This window comes from Penicillium diatomitis (assembly GCF_028827545.1).
Source record: "Penicillium diatomitis strain IBT 30728 chromosome Unknown utg000004l_segment0_segment0, whole genome shotgun sequence".
NCBI classification, from domain to species: domain Eukaryota; kingdom Fungi; phylum Ascomycota; class Eurotiomycetes; order Eurotiales; family Aspergillaceae; genus Penicillium; species Penicillium diatomitis.
In genome coordinates, this window is record NW_026623176.1 from 2,056,276 (window position 1) to 2,082,825 (window position 26,550).

At 51.8% G+C, this 26,550-nt stretch overlaps 8 protein-coding genes across 8 annotated transcripts; 2 read left to right on the plus strand and 6 right to left on the minus strand.

Annotated features, from left to right (window-relative positions):
- Nucleotides 1-972: 972 nt before the first annotated feature.
- Nucleotides 973-2,445, plus strand: N7539_003988 (uncharacterized protein; the record flags this gene model as incomplete). Its single annotated transcript, XM_056933590.1, has 3 exons — nt 973-2,020; nt 2,104-2,277; nt 2,339-2,445. 3 exons carry the CDS (start codon nt 973-975, stop codon nt 2,443-2,445), a joined length of 1,329 nt encoding a protein of 442 aa, XP_056791131.1.
- Nucleotides 2,446-2,782: 337 nt separating this feature from the next.
- N7539_003989 (PalH/RIM21 family protein) lies at nt 2,783-6,299 on the minus strand (the record flags this gene model as incomplete). The annotated part of the gene is made up of 3 exons (XM_056933591.1): nt 2,783-4,917; nt 5,101-5,538; nt 6,293-6,299. 3 exons carry the CDS (start codon nt 6,297-6,299, stop codon nt 2,783-2,785), a joined length of 2,580 nt encoding a protein of 859 aa, XP_056791132.1.
- Nucleotides 6,300-7,142: 843 nt separating this feature from the next.
- N7539_003990 (pepsin-like aspartic protease) lies at nt 7,143-8,496 on the minus strand (the record flags this gene model as incomplete). Its single annotated transcript, XM_056933592.1, has 3 exons — nt 7,143-7,474; nt 7,570-8,090; nt 8,156-8,496. The coding sequence occupies 3 exons, from the start codon at nt 8,494-8,496 to the stop codon at nt 7,143-7,145; spliced, it is 1,194 nt and encodes a 397-aa protein (XP_056791133.1).
- A 3,463-nt stretch (nt 8,497-11,959) lies between these two features.
- On the minus strand, nt 11,960-15,388 carry N7539_003991 (Zn(II)2Cys6 transcription factor domain-containing protein; the record flags this gene model as incomplete). Its single annotated transcript, XM_056933593.1, has 5 exons — nt 11,960-12,748; nt 12,832-13,130; nt 13,187-13,234; nt 13,290-15,143; nt 15,253-15,388. The coding sequence occupies 5 exons, from the start codon at nt 15,386-15,388 to the stop codon at nt 11,960-11,962; spliced, it is 3,126 nt and encodes a 1,041-aa protein (XP_056791134.1).
- A 772-nt stretch (nt 15,389-16,160) lies between these two features.
- On the minus strand, nt 16,161-18,053 carry N7539_003992 (putative UV radiation resistance protein (UVRAG); the record flags this gene model as incomplete). Its single annotated transcript, XM_056933594.1, has 2 exons — nt 16,161-17,912; nt 17,973-18,053. 2 exons carry the CDS (start codon nt 18,051-18,053, stop codon nt 16,161-16,163), a joined length of 1,833 nt encoding a protein of 610 aa, XP_056791135.1.
- A 348-nt stretch (nt 18,054-18,401) lies between these two features.
- Nucleotides 18,402-19,542, plus strand: N7539_003993 (mitochondrial 54S ribosomal protein mL67; the record flags this gene model as incomplete). The annotated part of the gene is made up of 2 exons (XM_056933595.1): nt 18,402-18,683; nt 18,814-19,542. The coding sequence occupies 2 exons, from the start codon at nt 18,402-18,404 to the stop codon at nt 19,540-19,542; spliced, it is 1,011 nt and encodes a 336-aa protein (XP_056791136.1).
- Nucleotides 19,543-20,531: 989 nt separating this feature from the next.
- On the minus strand, nt 20,532-22,293 carry ptcG (type 2C protein phosphatase PTC1; the record flags this gene model as incomplete). Its single annotated transcript, XM_056933596.1, has 2 exons — nt 20,532-20,975; nt 21,034-22,293. The coding sequence occupies 2 exons, from the start codon at nt 22,291-22,293 to the stop codon at nt 20,532-20,534; spliced, it is 1,704 nt and encodes a 567-aa protein (XP_056791137.1).
- Nucleotides 22,294-23,868: 1,575 nt separating this feature from the next.
- Nucleotides 23,869-25,830, minus strand: N7539_003995 (PPIL2 family peptidylprolyl isomerase; the record flags this gene model as incomplete). Its single annotated transcript, XM_056933597.1, has 4 exons — nt 23,869-24,367; nt 24,463-25,655; nt 25,736-25,752; nt 25,821-25,830. The coding sequence occupies 4 exons, from the start codon at nt 25,828-25,830 to the stop codon at nt 23,869-23,871; spliced, it is 1,719 nt and encodes a 572-aa protein (XP_056791138.1).
- Nucleotides 25,831-26,550: the final 720 nt, after the last annotated feature.

Here is a 26,550-nt window from a genome sequence, read left to right on the forward strand (position 1 = left end):
TCTCACTTGTGATTCTCCCATTCAAATAACCCAAACCCTCTAGCTATGCAAGGAGCTGCTGCAAAACTCGGTCATGATGCAGATGAAGCATTCCCTTTGCTGGAGGTCGGTACAGTAGGGCAGCAGAGCAATAGATAGTGACACTGGACAGTAGACACTGGACAGTAGACTCGACTCGGCATCTATATCCCCTCCATGATCTACAATGGATCCTCATTTTCTGCGCCCCCACTCTCTCTCTCTCTCTCTCTCCTCTAAACCGAGCTATCCCAAATCCAGCTTTCCAGTTCGTGCTTGGAATTACGCAGCCGATGCTGGACTTCTCGTCAATCTCCAATTCTTTTTATCCGACTGTCATACAAACCACAGACACATCCCACATCCCTTACATCGTCTCGCCAACATCAGCTCCTTCAAACAGTCAAAAGTCTTAGCTTGAGGTGATGACTGAGTAGACCGGTTAATGATCACGGGGTGTTTTTTCCGGAAAATCTCTAGCTAGAACAAGTTCCAACCGTATCTTTTCTCTCTCTGTCTGTCTGTCTTTGAGGGTGACATTTCATTCGGATGAGACCTGGCAGAATTTGGCCTCACTCTCGTCCACAGCAATTGTTGGCACTGGCTCGAGTACCTACGCGTGTCATTTGAAGTGATTCATGGCTGCTCAATCTGCGATTATGCAGGTTTATAAACAATTCGGGTACCGCCATCCAGCAGCATGGCGATCTTCAAAGCCCTTCGTCCTGTCTACTATTGCCTTGGCATTATTCATAGGTCAGTCCGTGTAGTTATCCTCCAACAGCCCAGTCTATAGGATCTATATCGGTCTTGTCGAGATTGGCCTCGGGCTTTGCAAACTCGAACCTCTCGACCACGTCTAGTAAAAACAAAAATTCTTTTTACTTGCGCCGCAACATCTGACGAAAGCATGTGATGATTCCAGAAATGTTCCTCTACGGATTCCTCGTGCCAATGCTCCCCTACATGCTCGAAGAGCGCATGCACCAGCCTCCCCAGCAGACCCAACGACTCACTTCCATCTCGCTGGCTCTGCACGGAATAGTATCCGCATTCAGCGGTCCGATCCTCGGCCACTTGGCCGATCAAACGCCCAGTCGTAAGATTCCATTCCTCATCACCCTGCTCGGATGCATCATCGGCACGTTGATGGTCGCTTTTGCGACCAGCCTGGGCGTATTCTTCGCAGGTCGAGTGCTGCAGGGCATTTCGGGGTCCGGGACATGGCTCATTGGACTGGCGACGGTGACGGATTGTGTCGGGACAGAGAGAATCGGGGTCACCCTGGGCGTGATGACGGCGGTTGCTAATTCTGGGACGATTACCGGACCGATGGTCTCGGGGTTTATATTGGAGTTAGCTGGTTATTGGTTTACTTGGAGTGTACCTGTGGTGATTCTGGTGGTGGATATAGTGGCGCGGATGTTGATGGTCGAGAACAAAAAGGAGCAGAAGATGCCCGTGCCAACGAAATCCGATTCCACCACACCGAGTTCAAGTGCACACGAGACCGAACCATTGCTGCAGAACTCCTCGACTCCTGCAGCGGATGCAGAGCAATCAAAAGATGGCGCGATTTCTCCGTCCGCAAATGTGTGGCGCATCATGCTGGGCAAGAGCCGCGTGTTGACGGCATTGCTCATCACCGTCTGGGCTCCAGCCTTGGCCACCAGCTTCAACGCGACTTTGCCTCTTCATGTATCCGACATTTTTGGCTGGAGCCCTTCGCGTGTGGGTTTGATGTTCATGCTCTTGTCCCTGCCGAGTCTACCCATCAGTCCTCTTGCTGGACATCTTCGAGACCGAGTTGGCACCCGTCTGCCTGCTGCTTTCGGCCTGGTATCCCAGAGCGTGGTCCTGGCTTTGTTGGGGTTTGCTGGAAATCCAGCGTATCAGTGGTCGAGCGCCGGCGAGCGTGGCAAGGCACTGTACGTCTTTTGCTGCGTCGTCTTTGGTTTCCTTCGTCCCTTGACTTCAGGAGTTGCTCCAATGGAATTGACTCGTGAGTTCTATGCTCCAGCAGTGTCTTCATTTCCAGGGCAATTGTGCCCATGTTTGCAGTCACTGACTCTATACTCCTGACAGTGGCCGTGGAAGTCGAAGAAGCGAAACATCCAGGCGTCTTTGGTCCCCAAGGAGGCTTTTCCAGAGCCTTCTCCTTGATTGAAGTCGCCGTCGCACTTGGCTTGACCCTCGGTCCCGTGATATCCGGCGCCTTGACGGAGCGATTTGACTATTATGTCATGTGCTGGACTTTAAGTAAGACTTTCTATTTATGAACCGCCTCCAACATAGGTACATGCTGACTTCCTTTGGATAGGCGTTCTCTGTGTACTTACGGCTGTGCTGGCTGGCACGTTTCTTGGTTCAAAAACTATGACCAGTGAACAGAGTCGACCAGAGGTGGAAGCTGGGAATCAACATTGATCTACGCGATTGAAGGTCAATGATGAATCTGTATGTACCAAAGTCCTTTTTGAGAATTGAGCTTGTATAAAATAGGCAAGCATAGGTGTGTTGACTGTTGAAGGGTATATCAAAATTATAATAAAAGGTGTCACACACACATGAATAAACATCTTCAAATCGATAATTAGAAGCGCCAAAACTCCACTCCTTGAGAGGCCAAATGCAAAGTCAAATCGCAAGCCGTCAGCATAAGAATGCTGCAGATGTCCAAACTCCTCCCTACTTCCAGTCTCTTTTGGACTTTGATGGTCTCAGTCGCTGTATTTGAACAAGGACACGGAAATCATGTGATGCATCAAGACGTGTCGGGCCTAGGTGTATTGTCGAATGAAGAGCTTGCATGGTGTGTGCAAGAGTGATCCCGTCGAGGCGAGTCAGTTGGCTCGGCCCAGGCAATTGCTGCCACTTCAGGCGTATGATGCCGATCATCTTGCCCACCGTGAACGTCCTCATCAATCAATGCAGCGGCGTCCGGATCATAACGTAAGGTGTAATCGCCATCGCCGTTCTCAAGATCTGCACTTTCCCACGGGGCAGAAGCCTGAGGCTGCGAAGGGATGATACGGACAGGTAGATCGGCTCGATTGGGTCGAGATTCGGAGCCTGTGCGCTCTTCCCATATTCGATTCTCGGGTGACCAAGTATGCGGTTGGCCGCGACGACGAGCTGGAATGACAGTAACGGGCAGAGGTGCATCTGCATTTTGCGATCCGCCTCCTGGGAAACGGCCCCGGTGTAGGGAGAAGAAAGCGCTCTTGTTTTGAAGCGATTGCTCATTTTTTCCACGGGTCTCCTCGTCAGACAAGCCGGAGTTGTAATACTCATTGATTTGCGCATCGTCGGCTTGCGCCGAAGCCACTTCCTTGGGAAGTGATCCACGCCTCCTCTTGAAAGGATTGAGCAAGTTCCTCCACCGTGGATCGCTGGCAACGACTTGAGGTGATTCCTCTCTGTTGTTTGAATCTGCAGGATCGTGCTCAGCTGCAACAGCGTCGGGATGAGCGCCCTCAACCTCCAATTCTTTGGGATCCTCATCCTGCTCGGTCTCCTCCGACATATCCGGCATTCCCACGGGAGGTGTCGGTGTTGTGACTGGATGATATCGAACGTTGTAGACCGTGCTGGCAGCACTGGTGGTGTCCGTTCGACTGACGGGTGTTATGGCAGCGGGTGGGGGAGTCGGACGAGGATTTCGACGTGGAGGCATGGTAGCTTTGCCCTGCCCGTGTCGAGTGTTGCCGCGGTTCTGATGGCCACGGGCGAAGCCAACTCTTGTCCGCAATGGACGTCCCGGCAAGCTAATCATGCCTCCCCAACCCGAGGAGGTGCCGTCGCCACCGCCTTTGTCGGAGTCTTGAGATGAGTACCGTGGCCAGTCTACCTCTTCCGATGGCGTCACTTCGAGCATCTCGTCGCCATCAAAGACCTCTCTTCCCAGAATTCCGTCCTTTGTTTCGTCTCGCTCCAGGGCTTCTATTCGTTCCACCCACTCCCACACCACCACACTGGCTGCAGCGGAGCCCACCCATCTGATATAGGTACCCCATCCCGCGATCTCAGGTTTTGCAATATCCAGGACGAAGAATATGACAGGAATCAAGATTGCACAAAGTGAAAGGAGAGCCACGAAGCAGATGTTGCGCATTTTCGGGTGAAAGAATGCGTACCGATGCTTCGATATCGAATAGAAAATAACCCACGCCGCATATAGGAGGTTGAGGGCCAGTTCGAAGAGATAGCTGAGCGCGGGGACTGCGTCATCATATAGTCGCGGATGGGTCGATGTATTTCGGACCATGAAGTTCTCCAGGCAGCTGAAAGTCGTATCTAGTACGATGAGAGCGAACCCAGCCCACTTGATCATAACTTTTTCTTTGTGACGCGGAAATAGTCGAATGAGAGTCTGGACCTGCGCCAGCCATAAGAAGGTACTGGATATGACTCGAAAGATGCGAATTTCGGTTCCGTCGATGACCTCCTGCGAAAGCGCCTCGGCGTCGGAGAATCCCGAATCGTACTGCCGCTGGGCGACCTTAAATGAATCCACCGTCGCGATGGTCAAAGAGATTGCGACTAACGTCGCAGCAACCTTTTGCAACCAGGGACGTCCCCCAACGCCGACGACAGAAGAGTTGCCGCTATAGGAACCGCTAATCATGCCATGACGTCCGAGGAAATTGGCACCTCCACCGGGACCGCCAATGAAAAAGGTTCGAGGCGTAATAAGGAGTATAATCACCAGAACATAGCTGACGACAGTCGCACATCCAATAGCATAGAGTTGAGGTGTGACGGAAGAATAGAATGGATCAAGGGTATCGAGGACGGCAGAGATATGGACGTGGTCGGTCGTGTCACCAGTGCAGACGGGTTGGTATACGGCGTTACCGGTTAAGGTCAGCGCGTACGAGTTATTGACCCGAATGATGCCTGGCAGAGATGATGATCAGCTGAAGTCACGGTGAAATACCTTGAAGTCTGAAGCTCGACCGGAGATCGATGCCAAGCCACAAAGGACGAAAGTGAATTCTCGGGATCGCGGGCTTGGCCAGACAGCCGAGCAGCTGAGGAATTGAGACGAATACAAAGCGACCTACCTTCGCTCGGCAGTACAAAAGGCGTGCATCCACTTGGATAGCTTTGCGCTGTCTTTGTTGTCGGATTGGCCCAGATCTGGCGGGGCGTCAAATGAGGCGCATCTCCCATCGTCAGTTTGGCTGCTTCGAACGGCAGGCCGGCTCGCCCCAGTCGTAATTGTAGGCTTCCTCCTGATGACGAAAGGCCACTGCAGAGACTCCGCGTAGAATGACGATTCCAGGAGAGATGTCAGACGTCCATCATAAAGTGAAGCCGTGAGCGGACACAGCCGTTCTGTGAACTCAGGTAGGAACAACAGCTCTGGAGCCTTTGGAGCCTTTGGAGCCTGAGGGAGGCGGGCGATCGGAGTGCGGTCGGCAGTACAGTTGTGGGCGATGGGGATGGCAGTTTTGAAGATCTGGACAACAAGATGAACAGAGACTGGATGTCGCGTAGTCTTGGCGAATGCTGATACTTATTGAGAACAGAACAGAGCGGAGCGCAAGTATGATGTGTCGGCAAGGAGAGGATTCGACGATGGGACAGAGCGGACTTGGGGGGTTCAGGTCGATCAATTGATGAAGATCAGTCGAGGGTCGAGAACCGAGTCCCGGCGGGTCGTGGATTGATACGAGAGTTGATCCGCCACTTGCAAATGGAGCGTCTCCACTTTTCCACCAGAACGTGATCCCCCGCAGGTTGAAGAGGGCCCCGAATGTTTGTTAGTCACGACGGTCAATGCCTGACGTCCATCACATAAGGACTGTCCACCTCGTGTAGATGTGCCCTGGATGTCTTTAGAGGGAAAAGAAGAAGATCCTTCCAAAAAGAAAGAAAAAGGAAAAGAAAGGTGAATCTTAGGATGAGGCTCGTTGAAATTAAGTCGATCCACCAGCGCGGAAATTTGACGTCAATGACAACCTTCCTATAGATTCACTGCTATCCACGATCCCCACGCTCCACACGGAGTATTACTGCACGCGCTGGACGAGTACCCAATCCGCCCGCGCATGTTCGAGTCCATTTAGTCCTGTGCTTCAGTCTTCCTTCCGTCTTCCTCAAGGTCCCGACCTCTTTTGAACAGCGCGACTTGGTCGACAACTATATACGATGCTGTTAACTCTTTTCTTTGGAGCTGCCGTTTTAGTGTTGAACGTGCGACCTGGAGCTAGGTCACAGAATCTTCAACTTGTATGTACTATCTATATCCTCTCTCAGCTGTGTTCACGCTCCATTTGTCTGGTGGGAGGACTGAGTCATGCAGAGATGGCGAGTCCTTTTGAGCAGGCTCAGACATTCCGTCAAGTGGAGGATCAATTCGTGGGAATGGACTTTTGATGTAGAAACTAGCCCTGGATGACGAGACCAGGCAATTAGACAACGGGTAGAAGCTGCGAGTTTGAAGAGCCTCATTTCTTTGGAGCAGCGAGCAAAGTCTGTCCCATGAGAGAATAGTTGAAGGAAGACATCCCTTTGGCACTGTTTTTCAACTTCCAGAGTCACGACTCGTGTGCGTTCCATTGGGGAACAACTCAGCACCCATCACCGCTTTTTGGGAACGGCACCTTAATGTATTTTACATTTGAAGGTGTCGTTGATGGGTCGCCGATTCTATCCTTCCGCACAGCTCTTTATCACAGACTCGACAAGACCTCCAACCGAAGCGCATACGTGCGAAGGCTATTTGCCCCTCCCAACGTCGCTCGCCCTAATTGGATAGCAACCCGGTACCTGGCGATGGGACTGCATAAGAGGTCAACAAGAGACTTACAATCTTGATGAGAACATGGCAATGCCTAGTGGGGACGAAAACAGGAGTGAATGAGGGTTTCCCATGTTGAACTATGTACAACAGAACATGATCATTTGAAGACACTATTTACAAGCCAAGCCGCGTGAAGGCTTCCCGCTACAAATCCATCAAATGTGAAACCATCGAAGAGTCAATCGTAGAGCAAATCAAATCAAATCGTTATGGTGGATTCATCTTCCAACCACGACCACTTAGATACTCTTGGGGTGTAAGAGCAGTCTTAGGCGCCTTCAAAAGTCTGTGGTCGTCCCACAGCAAAGAGCATCTATGCCTGAGCAGCAAAGCCGAGCTGAGGGCCGCTGGCGTCAAACACGACGTACTGACTCTTAAGGAAGATATCACCGAAGATGGAGAAGCCAATTCCAGAGTTGCTCTGGATACCTCCGAAGCAGGTGTTGCCGGACAGAGGGGCGTAGTTGATCAAGGAGCCCGGAACAACAGCATCGTAGCCATTGATGGTGACAACAAAGTCGGGCAGCTGCGCATCGCAAGGAATGGTGATACCGCCGGCGGAGGAGTCGGACTGAGCACCCGAGACCTGGCTGTAGTAGTCGTAGACCACGCTGTCATCGAGGAGCAGGAGAGTGGTACCGGTGTCTTCAAGAAAACAAAAATGAGTCTCAATCCGGGCAGATAACGAATATCAATCTAAGGAGGGGGGGGGGGGAACCTGGAGGATTCTTTGCACTTACCAGCAATACCGGTGATGCCAGCGCCCTGAACATAGCCGACAGAGTAACCGTCCGCATTGAAGGACCAGAAGCCCTGGGAGTTGTCGACGGGAGTAAAGGCCAACTGGCCGGTATACTTGGAGCTGTCGATGAAACCAAAGTCGTAAGTGCCGGGAGCATTGTGCTTCAGAGTCACGGCGAACAGGGGAGAGTCCAGCTGAGACTGCACGGTGTCGAAGAAAGTAGTCTGTGCCTGCGGCTGGACCGTGTTGATGGAGCTGAAGGCCAATCCCAAGAGACCGTCGTTGCCTACGTTGCTGACGAACTGCTGGCTGACAGACTGGGCTGCCTCGACGGCCTGTCGGGAAGCGGTCACGCCACCAACGCTGACGGTATCCTCGTAGACATCACCGCTAGCGTTACTTCCGTCACCATAAGAGATTGACCAGCTGTAGCCGGAGAGCTTTTGGGCATTGGGGCTGGGGCTGTAGAGATCGTGGCCCTGGGACTCAGATGAGGGTAATTCTGATGAGAACACCCACCTGGATGAGGCTTGTTAGCATCTGCGGCCAACCGCCGTTTCTCTAGTGTAGGCATCTTCACTTACAGATCCGCGGAGCCGGTGTCAAAGTCCAGGTTGAGAGTTGAGCCACCGACAGTGACGGGAGTCAGGTACTCCTCGTCGTTGTTGGTAGGAGTGGTGATGGCAGAGCCCCGGGAGGCGGCTGCCTTGACACTGTCGGGGACCTTACCACCATACTTGGCGATGGTAGCGGCATACATGGCCGGCAAGTTGACGGTCTTGGGCTTGGAGGCCGGACGAGCCGTCTGCTTGATGGAGAACCGGGTCTTGGGAGACTCGGCTTTGGGTGAGCCACCTGTGGGCATGGCCGATGAGACAGCTGCCAGGCTGGCCAAGACGGCCGTGAATTTGCTGAAGACAACCATGTTGTAAGGGAGCAATGAGAGTAGAAACTCGCTGATCGATCGAATTGAAGATTCACAAGGCGCAACTTGAGGCTCAATGAATTGGAATGAGTCTGAGAAACCGAAAGAGAATCTCTGTCCGGCGACGAGGGCGTCGCTTTTATAGACATTGTCAGAGGCCTCGAGCATCAACTCCTGGGAAGCTCACGATGTTGAGATACGCAGCCGCCAATCCAGGTTGAATTTCTCCCAATAACCATGCAACTCTTCTCTTCAGGGCTGGAAAAGGAGATGTTCCTCTTCTGGGAAGATGTGTCTGTCGATCCAACCTTCTGCAGCGAACTTTAGGATCCGCCAGGGCCATTCTGTGCCCTCCACTACTCGGATGCATCACGGACGTCCAACGGCCAAGCCGGAGTCCGTCCATCGATGTGACTTGGTGAGCGTCTGCGAGGTTGCATATTGCCGTGGGCTGTAGCCAGTGTGAGCGTTGAATCGGAGTCAACAGACGATGATTCGTCTTGAGATATCAGAAATTGAGAGGGTCCTCTTTCGTGAAGATGTCTCAGCAATCCACAGGAAGCGGGGGAAGACACCGCACTCTGAGCGCCAAGTGGATCCACGGCACTAGAACGCTTGAACAAGACAAGCAATCTTGGCCGCCTGGCGAACAGCAACGCCAGTTTGGCTTCACCCGGCTTCAGTACCGACCCCCTCAGCAAGCCCATCACAATTCATGAAACCTCCAGTCTCCCCCTCCTGTGAGGCCAAGAGATATCATTCTTTTCCTTGATCAGGCAAGGTCCGAGTCTGAGCGCGAAGGCGTCTTTCTCGCCATCGACCATTGCCAATCAGCCGCCTCCCAGAGGCGTGACCATCGCCGGTGAGTTCCGGCTGGTTTCTTCTTCATCGCTCACTTGCTCCTTTTCTTCGCTTCTCGTTGAGATTTTCCCACAGCCAACCGGAAATCTGGTTAGCGAGCAATGGCGACACTGGATCGCTCAGAGATAAGGGGGACAGAGGAATATGACTGGCTATGGTTCAGAGATGGGTTTCGGCGGTGCATGAAGGTTAAAGTCGACTGCGGATACGCAGGAGACTGAAAGGCTGGAATCAGCACTTAGCGGCCGGGGAAGTGTCGCCAATCGCAAGACTACTCGGGAAGAGGACCCTCTCGAACGGGACAAAGACCCTGAAACGTGGAATTGGTCCATGGGCCACTCGCTGATCGATGAAGTTAAGGTGTGCACAATCCCAGGTCAGAACCAGTCACAGTAGAGTGCCAGCCCGAGTCAATCAACTGAAGGCACAAAGCTGTCGATCAGGACCCGGTTATCTCTCGGTGCAGCCAATGCTGCTCTGCAGTACCCTTTCTTCCCGGTTGACCGTCGGCTGAATGACACCCTGAGGACCGAGCGCTCGCATGGCGTCCTCAGGGAAGGCGCAGGTGTTGGCTTCTGGTCAGGGGCGCCTGCCATCTGTGAAGAATCGTAGGGACATTGACCGGCCGATTGGCGTTGACTCTTTAAGCCTTGGCCGGGGGGTATGACGCCCGAGGTACAGGAGGAAGATAGCGCGTGTAGCGACAGTATCGACTCTCGCCCATCGACTGACCAGCTGACCAGCTGACCAGATTCGGTCTGCAAGTGAGCCACGGTGGAAATTACACAATAGAATTAACAGTACCTGGGTTGATGAGATAAATGTCGAAGGAAGATAGTCATGATTCACGGTGACCATGGCAAAGACAATCCTTGTCTCTGGCACGATCATTAGCAGGACGTGACATTGGATGTCCTCCAACTCATGAGACAGGGCGACCAATGATGCTCTCATGACGGGGAGGTAGTAGCACTGAGTATGGATCGAGTCATGCGTAGTCGAAGTTGCGACTTTGAGAGCCCTGACTCCGACTCAAGTGAGAGAGAAGTTTGCGAGAAGTCAGGTGCTCTACCAATTCAACCTTTCTTCATGATCAAGTTCTAGCGGCCGTCTGGTCTGGTACCTAGAGAGGTATCCTCTCTACGCCGCGATGGAATCCATTTTACTATTCATGTCTGTCCATATTTACTGCTGTCGGTACTCGGTCAACTGTCATGCTCGGCTTATATGAATATGCGTGACATGCGTGGACAACTGCTTGATTCATCTGGAACATCTGACAAACCCCTCAAGGCTCCGCGGTGGACCATATGAGTCTTGCGCTGACATTTACAATATATGCGTCTCCGAAACTAAGGTATGCCGTACTCTCCATCTCTTCAAGTCTCTGACACGATCAATCCCTCGACAATACAATCTCCACCGAGCCCTAGAACGTGCTTTCCATGGACACACAAGGCATTATTAGCTTCAGGCCAAGATTCATGCAGTCATCTACATTCTTCAACCGTCGTGCCAGGGACTAGGCCTTGAAAGAGAACTTTTCCCGATGAACGTCATCCTTGGCCTAGAGATGTACTCGGCATCCTGACTCCACACGTCTGCAGGGCCGACGGAGACCGACTGGGCCGTGCATGAGAATGCAGTGTCAGGGTCATGCTCCGATGTGCAGGGTCAAGCTACTGCAAGCAATGGTATCTATGCCTTTGTTATTGGACTCTATCCCGTCCGTGCGGTTCGTTTCTCCGCCTTGAAGAACCGCTATGTCCGGAAGCGCCACGGATGAGGCTGTCGATATGATGATGTTGCTGCCTACAACTAGCGCGGACAAGTCACACCATTGAAGATCCAACCTCATTACCCTACATATCTTCTGTTGTTCTGTCACAGCCTTATCTCCATCAATATTATAACGGGGAAACTTGGAAAGTATGCTTCGACGTATCCGGTAACCCAGCCCGGCATGAAAGATCCGAAAAAGCCGAGGTCTCAACACCTCTTCTGCATCTCCCTAGGTACTACTACGTTATCTGCCAGTAGCAGGTTTCATGATCTCATATCTTATACAAGACTTGATTTCCTTCTCTAGGTCAGCTACGAAGGCACAGGTAAAGGGCCACTAAATGCCGTGCGTATTGTTATCATTGACAATTCAGCTCAATGAAGGACATACCTAGGCGTCCATTGGAAGTCGACGTGGCTTGACTGGCCCGAACGGTCTTTCCTCTTACTTCAAGCACCCATAGGGGCTTAGCGAAGCTTTTCCGTGTGCTTTCAATACAGTGAGCGCACATACATCTCTCCGCATTCCCAGTCATGTAAGAAATTATAGGTAACCTCGTCTGTTGGAACTTTTGTTTTCTGGAAAAAGGGGTAAATGCTTCAATACTATGTCGAGGGAAGATATTGTTTAGAGAAAAACAGCTTGAAACCATGGTAAGATAAAAAAAAATCCATTTCAAGGATAGATCTGGTTGGGGTATATGATATGCTGTAAAGTAAAGTAAACTAGCAAGGTGGACAACTAAACCGACCGATATGACGATAAAACAAACAATTCAAGGGTCTCGTTCAAAATTAAGCTCAATCTCCCGAAGGGCTTTCATCCCATAAAATGCGGTTGGGTACCGCCAGAGTCATGATCACCGTGTCCATGTCCATCATAACCTTCATTCAAAAGCACCTCCAACATATCGAATTCACCCAACATCGGACCCGTACCTCCAAGACCTTGGTCCACCACCCCGCTAGAGCTGTTGAAAAACTGATCAAGCGGTAGTGCAAACCAATCCGGAAACGCGCCGGAGGAGGTACTCGCTCCATTGCCTTCTCCGACGGACTGCGAGGAGACGACATGGTTGGGCGACGGTCGTCCGAGGTCACTGGTCGACAAGCCGGAGTTAGAGTCATAATAGTTGTAATAAACTGATGGCGGTGGCGGCATAAAAGAAACATTTAAATTTGATGAATTGATCGGCTGCGCCGGGATACTGGCCAACGGGTCGTGTGCTGACCCTAGCGGCGCAGAGGAACTCCCGCCGCCGCCGTTGCTGTCGGTGAAAGCTCCCACGCCAGAGCCGGACGGCGCATCACTGGCCGATGACCAGGGGGTCTGCAGGCCATCACGGCGAGCCAGAAGGGTGTCACGGGGTGGTGATTGGGCTCGAGAAACAGGAGCCGAGGCATGGCCTTCACCATCGATGCCGCGATCGTGCGGTGCAAATCGTAGGAATCGAGTACGGATGCTGCTGGTGAGGAGCTCCAGAAGACGAGCGACGGTGTTACTAATGTGGACATCATCGACAACAAAGGTTCGCAAGGCTTCCACCGTACGGTCCTGGAGGTCAAGAGAGACTCGCACGTCATCTTCGCGAGCACCAAGCGTAAATGTCTGAAACGGAAATAAGCCGAGTCAGCCTGGAACTTTTGTTGGGGTTTCTCGATCGGTGTGAGCCAAGAAGCTGGATGACTTGCCTTCAGAATAAAGATCATACCGGAAAGAATGCGGAAGAAAGTGCGGATTGGGGCGTGCTTCAGACGTCCGCCGGGTACTAGACCGTCCAGGACTGTCTGGAGAATCTTTCGGGAAGCGTCGACCACTTCTTGAATGTAGGGTTCATTCACCCGATAAAGCTCCATCAAAGTGCGAAACCATCCATTGCTCCCAGCAGACGGCCCGGGGCCACTAGTCTGTGCTTGCGCGGTGGACTCATTAGACATAGTTGTCCATCGATCGACCACCGCCTGGAGGGCAAGTGAGTTGACGTATAATCCTTGTCCCCAATGTCAGTCGTTCAGCTCTGTAAGCAAGTCAATGATTTCAACTCACGGGTGTATTCGTATTCAATGATCAGGATGCATCGCATCGGCGCAGACACTGTCGAGTAATTAGCTTCTGGTTGGAATCGAAGAGACTTTGATATCAGACGCACAGTTGACTCGATCCAAATTGAGTCGGAAATCTCGTAGTTGGGGTTGAAACCAATCAATTTGTTCTCGGTATCTCCCACTCCTGATCAGTTCCGAGGTTTGCTCGCTGGATGCAAATAATTGATTGTTCGCTTGGTAAACTATCTTGGAGATTCCCATCCAGCAATCTTGCATCTGATTGAGGTCTCGATCAACTTCCTCGAGCTCGCTGGGGGCCTCGGGTATGTCCCTCGCCCATTCTGTGAGCGGCAACATTGACGGAATCCCAAGTCTACCACTGCTATGCGTAGTAAAGACAAGGATCAATCTACGCAGCCGCCGTTTTCGTGCCTGCTCAGATGGGGATTCTGGGGACCCTTTTGACTCGTTCTTTTGGTCAAATACACCCAGCTCAAAGGCCAAAGCTTGTGCAGTGCTTAAGAGCATCCACGACATTCGATCCGACCTCCAGGCAGGCTCGAGCCATTTCTGAAAAGCGACTCGCCCCTCGGCGGTGGGACCTTTATTGCCCGCCTGTTCGATGTCAGAGTCGAAGTCCCTGTCAAGGCGAGTCTGGGACTGTGCTTCTCTATCAAGAAGCGTGTTCTCATCGTCACCAGGTGGGAAGTGAAGGTTGCGAGGGTGCCAGTCGGTCAAAATCAAGAGCGCTTCCACAGTACCCAACGCTCGGAGGTTGCCTTTGGAGGTTGCACCGCTCGGCCCGGCGGCCAGGCCCAGCGAACCTGGCCGCCCGGCCTGTGCGTCGAATTTCTCTTGGCCCCAGAACAGTCGCTCAATCATACCGCGCAGATAGGACCATAAACGATCATGGATGTAGAACGCTCGAGTACTTGCCCCATCACCCTTTGGCTTCAGGTGTCGGGACGCAATGGTGAGAATTGTCACTGCCAGGACGGGTTCGTCCGTAAGTAACGTGCGATGTGTGGATGGACTGGAATAATCGGGGGTGACAACCGGACTCATGGGCGCGAGATTTTCATAGTAATATGCCACGTAGTCCATGCCTTCTTCAACCGTCATCCAACCTGCGCGTACAAATCGTAGTCGTGACCATGCACGCACAGCATCATCAAAGCCAGGGTCCTGGGGGTTTGGAGAGCCCTCTCGATGGTCAACTTCGTCTGCTACTGGAGGCTCAGCAGCAGCAGACTGATTCGTGCCAGGGGGAAGATACCCGTTCACACCGGCTGCTGTGGCAGACCGTGGTGTCCTCGAGAAAGATCCGCTCGCTGGACCGGGAGAACTGGCGTGCGCCAAGGGAGAGGGACCGGAATTGAAGGATGAGATGGAACGTCTGGCAGCATGGCGATTCTCCAGACTTTGCCGATTCAAGTCCTCTGTTCGTCCAGCAGCTTCGGAGAGCAGATGGAGAGCATCATGCGTATTTGTAATGGCTGGCGACAGTAACTCCACCGCCGTTCGGTTCATCATGGGCGGCCCTGCGAATACAGGTGCTACATTTCGCTCGCTAGCCTGGAACGAGGGAAGACGGGAAGTCCGAGCTTCGAGGAATGGTCTCGCAGGAGAAGTAATGGGCGCGTGGGCATTGGGCGTGAATCTCTGAGCGCCTGCAGCTGTTGCGGGGGTAGCGTCGGACCATCTCTGCCGGGTCCGAAAGGCATCTGTGTCCACCGACAATGGCGGCTGAGGGAAATGGGTTGACTCAATTTTTGCTGGGATATCGGCTGCGGGTTCTCCGATCATCATACGTTTGTCGCGACGAAGTACTTCGGCCGCGTCCGCCTCCTCCTCGGCCGCCTCGGAGGCTTTGCGTTTGCGACGAGTCGCTGAGAATTCGCATCTTTTGCTCTCACGTCGACACCGGACACATGGTGGGGGACGAGGATTATCGACGCCTGTTCACCAGGAGTGAAAAAAAGAATTGCCATTAGTACGACCCTTTGTTCGTCAAATTCTGCAGCTTCAGTGTGGGGGGAAGGGGAATAGAGTGCTGAATGCGCGTACTGCCTAGATCACACTTCACCTTGCGCTTGCGACACGGATCGCAGGCCTGATAGCCGCGTCTATGCTGCGGGGCAGAAGGCGACGGCGACGGTGACTTGCCGGAGTCATTGGTCGCGCTCTTGGTATCCTGTCCCATGCTGGTCGGAAAGTCGTTGGAGAAGCAGCAAGGTGGATAGCAAATGCTGGGGAAAGCCGATGCAAAGCGAAGATAAGCTGAGGGGGGCGGTGGGGTTGCGGCCTGAATGAGGTGGTGGCCATTTTCCCGCACTTGCAGCACTTGGGAAGTTGGGAGCCGAGCCTTTGCTATCAGAGATAAGAAATCAATTGATTGAAAGAGCTATATTTTCGGGTCAACCGAGAGTTGGACTACTAGGACGCTCGGGATCTACAACTTATTTTGAGAGCTGATTTATTTACGAAAGAATTGGAAGACCGAAACCATGAGGCAGCCGCCGTGCCAATTGATTCGGAAGCCGAGGTTTGCCATCTCGGCCGGGCTTACAACCTAGGTACGATATTACACTCATAGTCCTGTGTACTTCTGGCATGGAGCTCGGTATTCCTGTATTTTCCATCATTGATTCTCCGGTCAGGTCTTCGTGCGGGCTTCGTCCACGCAAGTAGGTATATCGTTTGGGGTCTTGACCTGAGGACTGCTATACAAGCGAAGTACAGCCTGTATGATGATCATAGGTCGTCCAAGAGTCATTTAGTCGACAACTGACAGTAACGCAAGGTGGTCGTTGGCAACAGAATGAGAAGACGCAGTAATTGATCCTCCAATAGAGACAACACGAAATGAGCACGCTACTTAAATCAAACTACATGGCCAGTACAGTGTGACTTTTCAGGCTGCTATTATAGACAAGAAACAAGGTACCGGAAGCATGAATATGTGCTGAAGAATACTAGTGTACAACAGAACCTCCATTTGCTGTATTTCCATCCGCGCTCAGCGCGAGACCGTTCATGCGGAGAATCATATCATGAGCCTTTCGTGGCTGAGCCACCTCCCCTGAGACAGTGCTGTCGAGACTTCCTCGACGAGACATGCTAGGCGTAAGTCTGCCGGTGAGGAGGCCACGAATGCCACCTGCTTTCCGAGCAGGAATGTCGCGCGTTTGGGCAGTAAGAATATAGAACAGATACTTGAGATTGGGAAGTGTGTGCCGAATGTCCAGCCCCCGGATGCCTTGTCTGTTCAGCAAGAACTCAATATCCTTGTTGAGAAGGAAGACAGCATACTCGAATCGATACTGCACGCTGACCGGATAAAGCGGAAAGGTACGCTGAGGAAGGTCTTGAGAGACAGGATCCTGAATCAGGGATGTTGACAGGTTGGGACTGATGGGGTAAGGGATCCATACAGAAAGGTAAAAGGAGAGCAAGTATACGACATGAGCAGTGTAGCCCAGCGCCGCTGCAACTTCTTCACGGTCGATGTCATCAAATTTCGAGTTTGGAAGAGAGAGACCAGCGATGGTGAATGCAAGGACTTTGTCCGGGACTGGTTCAATAGGGTATATTGCCATTAAGTCCTCAGCAATGCGACGGATCTGACCCTTACTTTCCTCTGCATTTTGCGCCAGTAACTTTTCACTCCCTGCAAGTTTGTTTCTGGCATCCGGGAGATGGCTTTGAGCTCGCTCTTGGTGGATGCGGCCTTGGCTCATGAAGCTTTGGCGAGCCTTGATGCTGGCGACTAGCTCCTCCTTGCGCTTGTTTGCCGCTCGTATTTGTTTGCGCTCGTTGGCCACGGCCTGCCGGACCAAAGCGAGACGATCCTGCGCTTGCGCTGACTCACTTTCTGTCTTCAATGCGGACTCATTGCTCTGCAGAATATCGCCAATTTGGGCCTCTAGCCTTTCGCGCGTTGCCAGCGCATCCTGTATACACTCATCCAAATTTGCCAGCCGCATCAGCGCATCGTAGGATGATGTCGGCAAGGTATTGTTCTCCGCGGTACCTTTCTGACCAACCCCAGAAAATGGCGGTTCAACTGGGGATATATCAGTGAGACTTGTATACACGCCATCTGGAAAATGGAACAAAACACAGTTGGCCGGAAGAGGCTGGTGGAAATCATCTAGTGTTCTGCCAAGGAATTGCAACGAGCGCGTATTTTGCCGCAACTCTACTAGTTGTATATATTCCGGCATCGATTCAGTCTTGACCCAAAGCTTCAAGGTCACCGAGTCTGAACGAGAAACTGTCGGACCACAGGCGTTCAGGTCAAAGGCCTGAAAGTTCGGATTCGTCGCCTTTTCAACCACTTCACTGATAAAGATCGGTTCTTTCATCCCATCAAAGTGCAATGAGAAGAATATGTCTGCCATGCGACTGAGCGTAATGTCTTCAAGGCGCAATTGCCGTCGTACTGGATTCGGATCGTTCCAAGGAAGCAGACTCCGGCGTCTTGAACCACGCAGCTCAGGGCGTTTGCCAGTGCGGCTATCTGAAGCCCCACGAGACGCAAGATCTGTAAAAGATCGCGACGGTTGTAGGGGGCGGCTCTCATTCTGAGCCTGAAGTTTCGACGGTGACGTAAGAGTATTGGGAATGTCATCGTCGTTGATCGTTTTTCCGCGAGCGCGACTTGATGGTGGGGTGACGGTCAGATTGCGGACAGAGATTCCGTGCAGATGCCGAAGCTTTCTGTTCTGAAATATGTTAGCTTGAGGAAAGAGCGTAAGGTAATTTGCAAACGCAAGAAAGCCTACCGACGCATAAAGCCATGGTCGCACCCTACGCACCACGGCGTCATGATCTGTGGCTTCAAAGTCGCCATTTGAGGTGTCCATCGTGGGCTCTACTCCGGCCTAGTTGTGCGCTAATTGAAACTCCCACAGGAATCGCAGAGTAAATCAATGTCTGAGCACATCTTCCATAAAAAAGAAGCAACTGCCGCGCGAGTTGAACTCGTTGTTAGCGGAGTTGTGAGGGACGACACGGTTGATGCGGAGAGCAGGCAGTGCCAAGACCCGCAGGTCTCCCCGTCAAAAAATCCACCTCCGAACTCCCTCCGTCTATCCCATTAACATCGACCACTCAGAGACCCCACAGCCTCTCGCTCCCCTTCCAGAAAGCAACTCTGGCTTCCTTGATCATTCGGAGGAGGTTCCAGAGACGAGGTATATAACTTGGCCGCCATGGCCTCAGCCAGTGCGGCGTCGAAGCCGATCCAGAAGATCCTGGACTCGACCCGGGTCGCATCCTTGAAGAAGTTTGTACGACACCCGCCTATCGATCCAAAGACGCCCATCCAGGGAAAGATTCGAGAGACCTCGTCCAATGCGTTCAAAGAGCACCTGAAGCGCGAAAGCGTACGATTGCAAAAGGCGCTCAATTCAATCACGCATGGAAAGCATATCTTTGTCTACCACAATGCCCAGACGAAGCAGGTGGTATATTCACTAACTCGTTACTTGGAGGTACGTCCATCCTTCCGAAGCATCTTCTGCCTCCAGCGGCTATTTTTGAAGCTGCTGGGGACAAGCTTGCCAGAATTGTTCCCCGAATCTTCCTCAGAACAGATCTAACGGCCCACACTCTGCACAATAGGAAAACAACGTCTTGCGGCAAATGGTCTACCACGGCAAGAAGACGGTTCCCGCCAAGCTACGACGTGATATGTGGATTCCTTACTACTCTGTTCACTTCGGCGACGCTCGCCTTGGTCTTCGCGCGTATCAATTGCTGCGGGAATTCTCCTTGCGACGCCAGCTCTCCCCACCCCCCGAGATGGTCACAGTGTCCGAGGAATTCCTTGCATCCAGACGGCCAAAGGATCCCACCGAGGCGGAGGAGTTTGATCGACTGAACAAGAAGCGGATCGGTCACCCGATGGAAAAGAAAGAGCGCGCACGAGTTCTGATGGATCAGAAGGCAACCTCGGTTGCTGATGTCGCAGCAGTACTGGAGATCCAGGAAAAAGAAATTGCGGACGGTATTCTCGACAAAGAGCAGTGGCGACACAAGCAATTCCCCAGCCAGCGAAGGCGCCAACGTGAGGCGATCGCACAGGAAGCCGAACGAGCGGAAGAGTACAATGCCCGCATCGAGGCCTTGGAGAGGCAGCTGAGTGAGCGTGAGGGCGTTGAAGTTAAGATTGGCGAGATTGGCGACTACCCTGAGACTGCGGGCGATGTGAAGATTCTCTGGCGTGATGTCCATGATGCCAACTATGCCGCCTCATGGCCCGCCAAGGTTCAGCATGGAGAGCTGGAGCTTAAGCGCGACAACATTATTGGCGGCGAGCGAGTTGACATCCTTCCTACCGTGGGAGTCTAAGCTGGCATGTCTTGGCCTCTGGTCACTCTTTCAGACTTTCATCCAGCTGCGGTACTGGCCCGTGTTTTTTATTAGGCGTGTAGCTTCTGAGACCTGATCTCATCCGGTTGTCTGCAGCTCATCGTCCGGACTATAAGGACGTTCTCATTATTTGTGTACTTTACTGGCCCACCCTCCTTCTCAAAGGGCCTCTTTTCTGAGCTTCCTTCATACTGCATAAACTGTACTTTTACGCTGCCTTTTGCCTGTTGTTGTTCCCTCTGGTGCCTCGTATTACATCTTGGATATACACATACGTTTGAATGGGAGATCTGTGTGAGAGCTATTAATTTGCTGATTGCACCTATGAGAATGGAAAGCCCAGGTCTGCGCCAACTAGTCCCGTCTCAGTCGTTTGCTACACGCTCTTGGAACCTGGCATCAATTGTTTGAATGGTACTGATCTAAAGCTCACAGCGCAAGCGACAAAGTTGTGGTTCTCTTTTTCATTGGCAGTTCTCGGGCTAATCTATGGGTCATATAAATATCTTAACTAATAGCGAACAGGACCTTGGAAGGTTGTCTTGAGACGCTGTGCGAGGAACAGGCACGGTCAATCTGTTACAATCTAAGAAGCTGTCCCGAAATACACTGGAAGCGTGTGAAACGCTGCCGTAAGTGGAACCTCTAGGACTCATGTTACATTGACTCGATTGAGAGGGCCAACGAGAAGTGTAAAGGAAGACACGACAGGGTAACTGGGCCATTCGTCATTTCCACATGGAAGGGACTTGATTGATCGAGAGTCTTACAGTGGTTAAACATGGTGACAAAAGGCCAATAGACGTCGCCGCGGCGAGAGATAGTATGCAGAGGACTGGGTAAGGATGATTGATAAATCTTCAATTGGCAAAAGGCTCATGGAATAAGCTGTGCAAGTGTAGTAATATCATGTAGCGTGCGTGCTCAACGATCTCACCGGAACAGGCATTGCATTTTTCTGACAATCATCACTTGTTATGAGTGGTATGCACTGAAGATGTTGCGCCCGCCGATGAGGAATCTCCAGATTCACTGGAAGGTATCCCAATCTTCGGATTTTGTTCGTCGGTGGTCATGGTTGAGACATTCTCCTCCTTGATTTCACTTGTTGCGATCTGGTCACTGGTTCCAGTATTCAGCATACTGTTTCTAGCCGTCTCCACGATCTTGTCCGCTTCACTCATTCCATGAGGAGCCTTGGCCATCGAATCACCTTCGACTGTAATGGCACTTGACTTGCTGTTCACGACATCTTTCACACGAGACGGGTCAAGTCTGATGACCATACAAGAAAGATTGTCGGTGCTGAATCTGGCAAGGGCGTGGTCGACGAGGATTTTGGATGCTTGTTGGGGATCTTGGACGTTGCGGATAAGATCCACGGCCTCTTGGTCCGAGCACACGTCCCATAACTAAAAGAAGGTTGTCAGTTGATGTGTAAGGTGAGAAGATAGCTTCCTTGTAACTTACCCCGTCGCACGCAAGAATGATAAATTCATCGGCATCGGGCTGAATGACGGTTTCTGTGGTGTAAGGATGCCCGGTGACCAGGTCCTTCAGATATGCATCTCCGAGAGCACGAGTAACCGCGAGAACACCATTGACCCGATTGTTGAGAATCAAGCCACCGGCATTCGCAATTCTTTTCCCTTCATTCTCATCGCTACCCTTATGGTCGTAAGACAAACGAAGAGCTTTACCATTGCGACATAGTACGATACGAGCATCGCCCACATTGGCCGTGTACAGGACACGTTGACGTTGGGCTTTTTGTTGCAGTTTCGAGTTTGACGCGGACAGGCTCTCAGGATCTGAAACGTCATTGGCATTGGCATTCGCGTCGCTCCTACTGGCAGCTACTGCAGAAGCAATATTGGCGGACCCGGTCGCGGACTGGGAACTAGGCACACGATCTTCCCAGCGCAGCAAAGCAATCACAGCGGTACACCCACTGTTCTTGACGGGTAGCTTCTCCAGTTGCTGATCAACGCTGGTGAACGTTTGATCCAGTAGTTCAGGCACAGGCGTGTTGGGGTTCTTGCGCATAATATCTTCGAGGATCAAATGCAACTTTTTGCCACACCATTCAGCTGCGAAAGTGCCAGCGTGACCGTCAAATATGGAGAAGTAGCCATTGTCTGTTTCTACCACGCTTGCGTGTGAGTCGATAGACTGCTCGGCCGAACTGGTGGCATTGGGTTCAGGTGAGGTAGGAGCCGGGGTACCGTAGAAGTTGTACAGATAAGCATGGGTATCCTCCATGGTGCGGCGACATTTTCGGTTTCGATCCTCAGTGACACCGACCCGGAAAGTAGAACGAGGAGTTGGTGCAGATTCGCCAGCGGAATTGTTAAGAGACCCCTGAGGGACAACAAGAGCTGGGTCCATTCTACCAAGCTTCGAAAAGGTACCTTCACTGGCCGAGGGACTCGAGCTCAGAGCGGATGACGATGGATCGCGGGCCCCGTTCAAACTGAATGAATTTCTGGCGCTGTTGAAAAAGCTGGCGGCTTTGGTGACAGTGCTACTGCGGCGCTTCTTTTCTCCTGTGACAGTCTCTTGGTCGCTCTGACGACGGTTGAAAAAGCCACTGCTTGGAGGAGAGAATCGCTTATCACGAGGGCTGGCGTTGTCCGGGTGGATATTTGTGTCGCTGATATCGATTCCAGTAACCGGTGTCGGGACAGTGTCTGTTCTTTCCTTAGGTGGGCTCGAAGAGCCACTGAACATTCTGCTCAGCAACCCACCCTGAGAGGAAAAGCTACGGCGCTTGTTTCCTGCCAGCTTGATAGAGTACCTTGTCGACAAGGATTCAGAAATTGGGGTTTCAGTGCAAAGAAAGGTGGAGTCACGAGTGGTGGCTGCCAGGTCTGTGGACTGGTGGCGAGTCCTTGAAGGTGCTTCGTGGATAATCGCTGGTGAATCTGAGTGCAAGTAGTTAACAGCTGAACCTCAAAGCCCATGAATAGCTTCCAGTAAAAGGGGTCCGCAATGCAGAAGAGAAATGCCTCGAGAACCAGAGGTTGCCAGTTTGGATTACGCTCTTTGGCCGGGTTCGCATTGGGCGCAACATGCGAGGAAGGCAAGAGCGGCCATTGTGGCAAATTGTGCTAGTGTCACATTGAACTGTCAAAGCAGCTCAGACCTTCATGTCTTCTCGCTTTTCTATAGCAGGACCAAGAGTCCCGCGTAGCGACTGACCTGCATGACAGCCGTTGCTCTCCCCGACACCCGAGACCCCCGCTGCACGGAAGCTCCGGGGGAGTTGGAGAAAAGCAGGCTGATTAAGGTAGGCTTACCGGGTGATTTCAAGGAGCTCTAATGTGATCGGATACTGTTCAGTGCAGAGTTGCACGCTCGGGTTGATGATTTGTTGTGGTCAGAGGAACCAGTGCCAGGGTGATCTGGGCAAGCGGGGAAAAGGTTAGGGGGAGGGGAAATGATGCGTCCCGGATCGGGCAGACGTACTTGAGACGGAAACGTGGAACGGGTGGAAGTGCTGCTTAACTCCGCCCCGTGACGGCTGGGCGGAGGAGAAGAGCCAAGAACGGGGAGGAGAGGAGTGGAGCTGGTGAGAGAAGACTCGATCGGTGGTCCGTAATGCAGAAGGAGAGTGATAACAACCTTATTAAGTGATGCTAAGCTTGTTATGCTAGGTCGTGCTAGCACCGATGAAACTACGCAATGAGAAAATATTGTAGGTAGAGACGCCGTGCTCGGAAGTGTCCATCAATGCTTATAGATGTGGAAACTCCTCTTATGGCTTCGTGCTGGCCGAGATTTTAAACACCAAAGAAGCCGCGTAGGTTCCTAATTTGGTACCTGACATTGACTTTGTGTATCGACGAATGAAAGCCATTTCATGGAGTAATCAATAATGAATAAGGGACTTCGCAATCCAATCATTGCAGATCGCCGGTAGATCATGTCAGACCGCATGGAATGCGGCTCAAAGGCGGTTCATTGACGATGAATCCGGGCATAGCAGCGTAAATCTTGCGAAAAATCCCAGATTCTCAATGAGCCGATGGAAGGGTCTCTCTTTAATGTCTGGATTTCCGGCCAGTCAGTCTTTGTATGTGGCGTTGCTTTTCCTCACTGTGCTCCCAGTCAGAGAATGCCATTCTAGATAAATGCTAGCTCTGCTCTAATATACAAGGAGAATCTTACCTTGTGCATAGTGAGCGAGTCTTCTCGTACTCCGTTTTTTGAAGAATCTCCCAGAAGATGCAGTTATTCCTCGTTCTCGTGGCATCGCATTCGTACTTTGTAGGATGATATATCTGATCTTTCTGGTTCGACTAACTACCAGCTACTGAAGTCACCGAAGCCACCCGTACCCTTGGCTTTCTTGCGAACAGGTTCAGGCTCCGGTTCATCGTCCACATATTCCACAATCTCATCCTCCACCTGCTCCCGTTCAGCTAGCGCAGCTTTCAGATACTTGCCAATACCACCGGAGCCTTCTGTCGAGGGACCTGTTCCTGCGTTGCGAACGCGTTTACCAGTCCACGTCAGACGATCATCATCTCCTTGGCGTCCATCCTCATTCTGAGTGGCATCTCCAGTGCCAGTCTCAGAAGCCCCCTCGGCTCGCTTCTTGGCGAGGAATGCTTCAAATGGATCCACAAAGACGGTGACGTTTTTGATTCGGACATCAGGGACAGGGCGATTGGTATTTTCCTCGACCGGATGCGTTTCGAGGGAGTTGAAAGTTGTCGATGAGGGGGAAGGGTCATCGATCAGTCGGCCGAAAACTGTGTGCTTACGATCCAAATGAGGGAGAGCGCGATAGGCAAAGAAGCTGGACGAGGCGGTTAGAACAAATACCAACTTTCCAGCAGAGGGGTCTTCCGATCAAGATAAAGGGGCTGAGCGTTAACCTTGTGGAGGACTTACAATTGACTGCTGTTCGTATTCTTGCCTTTGTTGGCCATGCTGAGTGTACCTCGTCCGTCGTGCTTGAGCGGACCTTCAAATTCGTCGGCAAAGTACTTCCCCCAAATACTTTCGCCGCCACGACCAGTACCAGTCGGATCACCACCCTGGATCATGAAGCCTTTTATGTTTCGGTGAAAACACACATCTTTGTAGTAGCCCTTTTTGGCGAGCTGGATGAAGTTCCACACAGCCTTCGGAGCGTACTCTGGGTACAATTCCACATTGAGATGCCCTGCAGTTGTATCAATTCGAGCGTAGCCTTTGGCTTTAACCCGACCTCGCTTCAGCATGTATTCTTCCTCCGAGAGCAGCGCCAGTTCGGCTGAGGTGTGAGGCGTCAATCCGGTACTAGTGAAGGATGCAGCAGCTTTGCCGGTCGTGAACCGGGCTGCGTTGTATGGCGTCGGCTTTTCTGACTGCACACCTGCTGACTTTTGCATGGTTGATCCCAAAGCTCCGGACTTTGAGCCGGTCTTCGAAGCAATGGAACCAGCCTGCTGCTGCGCACGTTCAACGCGCGCCTTGGCTACCGCCTCTTTCGCCTTGAGAATCTTGGCCGAGCTTCCCAATGCGTCGGCATTCACCGTGCCCGAAGATTGAGTCTGCCCAGGGATGTCGGTATGACCTTCCTCCAGGTACTTGAACGAGCTCAGATCTCGCGATTGAAGATTCTGTGGATCCTGAAGTGTGATGATGTCTTTGCGGGTGAACTCTTGATCTGTGACGAGATCGCGCCACATCTTCCCCTTGATGTTTAACCGTTCCACAGTATCCCAAGCAAACACATTTCCGGTATTTCGTAACGCGACAATATGAGTATTGTCCGTCAGAACTTTGTAGGTCACAGGGTCAACATATTCGCCGTCCTCGTTCTTTGCGATACTGAGCTTAATCAGGTCGGAACTTTTGAGGGGCGATCCGTCGACTGGGTTGGTTCCATGCTTCTTGATCCACGGCAGGATGTTGGTCAGGTCGAAGATTGTTCCCGACTGTGTACACACAGGATGCGTAAAGGGTTGTAAAGACAGGGAACAGAAGTTGAATGGTAACCGTTTGAACGACGCGTAAGAGCCGCCTTGTCGGGCTCTAGCGACACCGGCGCCTGCGCTGGCAGAGAATGCATCTTCCGATGCCCACTCGGAGTGGGTGATCTAGATCCAAGGTATTGTTAGTAGCTGTAAGAGAGGCAAACGGCGACAACTATGATTCTTGGGAGGAGCCGTCTACGTACGTAAAGTTTGTCCGTGCCTTGGTTAAGAAACAAAGAATGTCAGTTCTCGATGAGTCTCAAAGAGGCTCAATTATGTTGGACGTACCTTTGCCCATCTTGCGCGAAGCTTGAGTTGTCGATCTGCCTCAGTCAACTGCGGTTTTGAACGACGCCGCGGATGGCGGAGAGGCTAACCTGTTTGGGGCTAGTGACTATTATGCGGCGCTAACTTGAAGGCGGCAATGCTGTCATCCGCCTGCGAGGCCTCTCCAAGAAGGCTTTTTGAAAAAGCATCATCTCATTCGATTTCATACATATTAGCATTCTCTTCGGTTTTCAGTGGCGTTTAAGCTGGAATTGGCCGTCGCTCTTTGTACTTTGGTCATTACCTCAAGATATATAAGGGCACGTTCCATTCCAGTCAATGTGTGTATAACTTGACAAATTCACAACAGCATCTCCTGAAGACGTGATTGTCCCCTTGATAACGTCACACTACAGGTTGTGGTGTAGAAAAGAACCACATCCAGTCGCTGGTGTCGTGAAGTTACCGTCAAGTGCTTAACAGAGTTAATTTTTCCTTCCGTCGGATTGGAAATTCATCAGAAGCGGTGACAGGCTTCTGAGCGATTACGACTTCGCGAGTGTACTGATATCTATCCAAGAACGTACAAATACTTCCAGTTGAACAACTTTCCCCCCAAGGAGGAGCACAATGTGAAATGAAGACTAACTATACTGTTCGATTTCTTCTCAAACACCCAAAGGTTTGGAAATTCGAGAAGAACGAGCCTAGTTCGGGAGAGGCCGGTTTATGGGCATACTCAAAAGTTAAA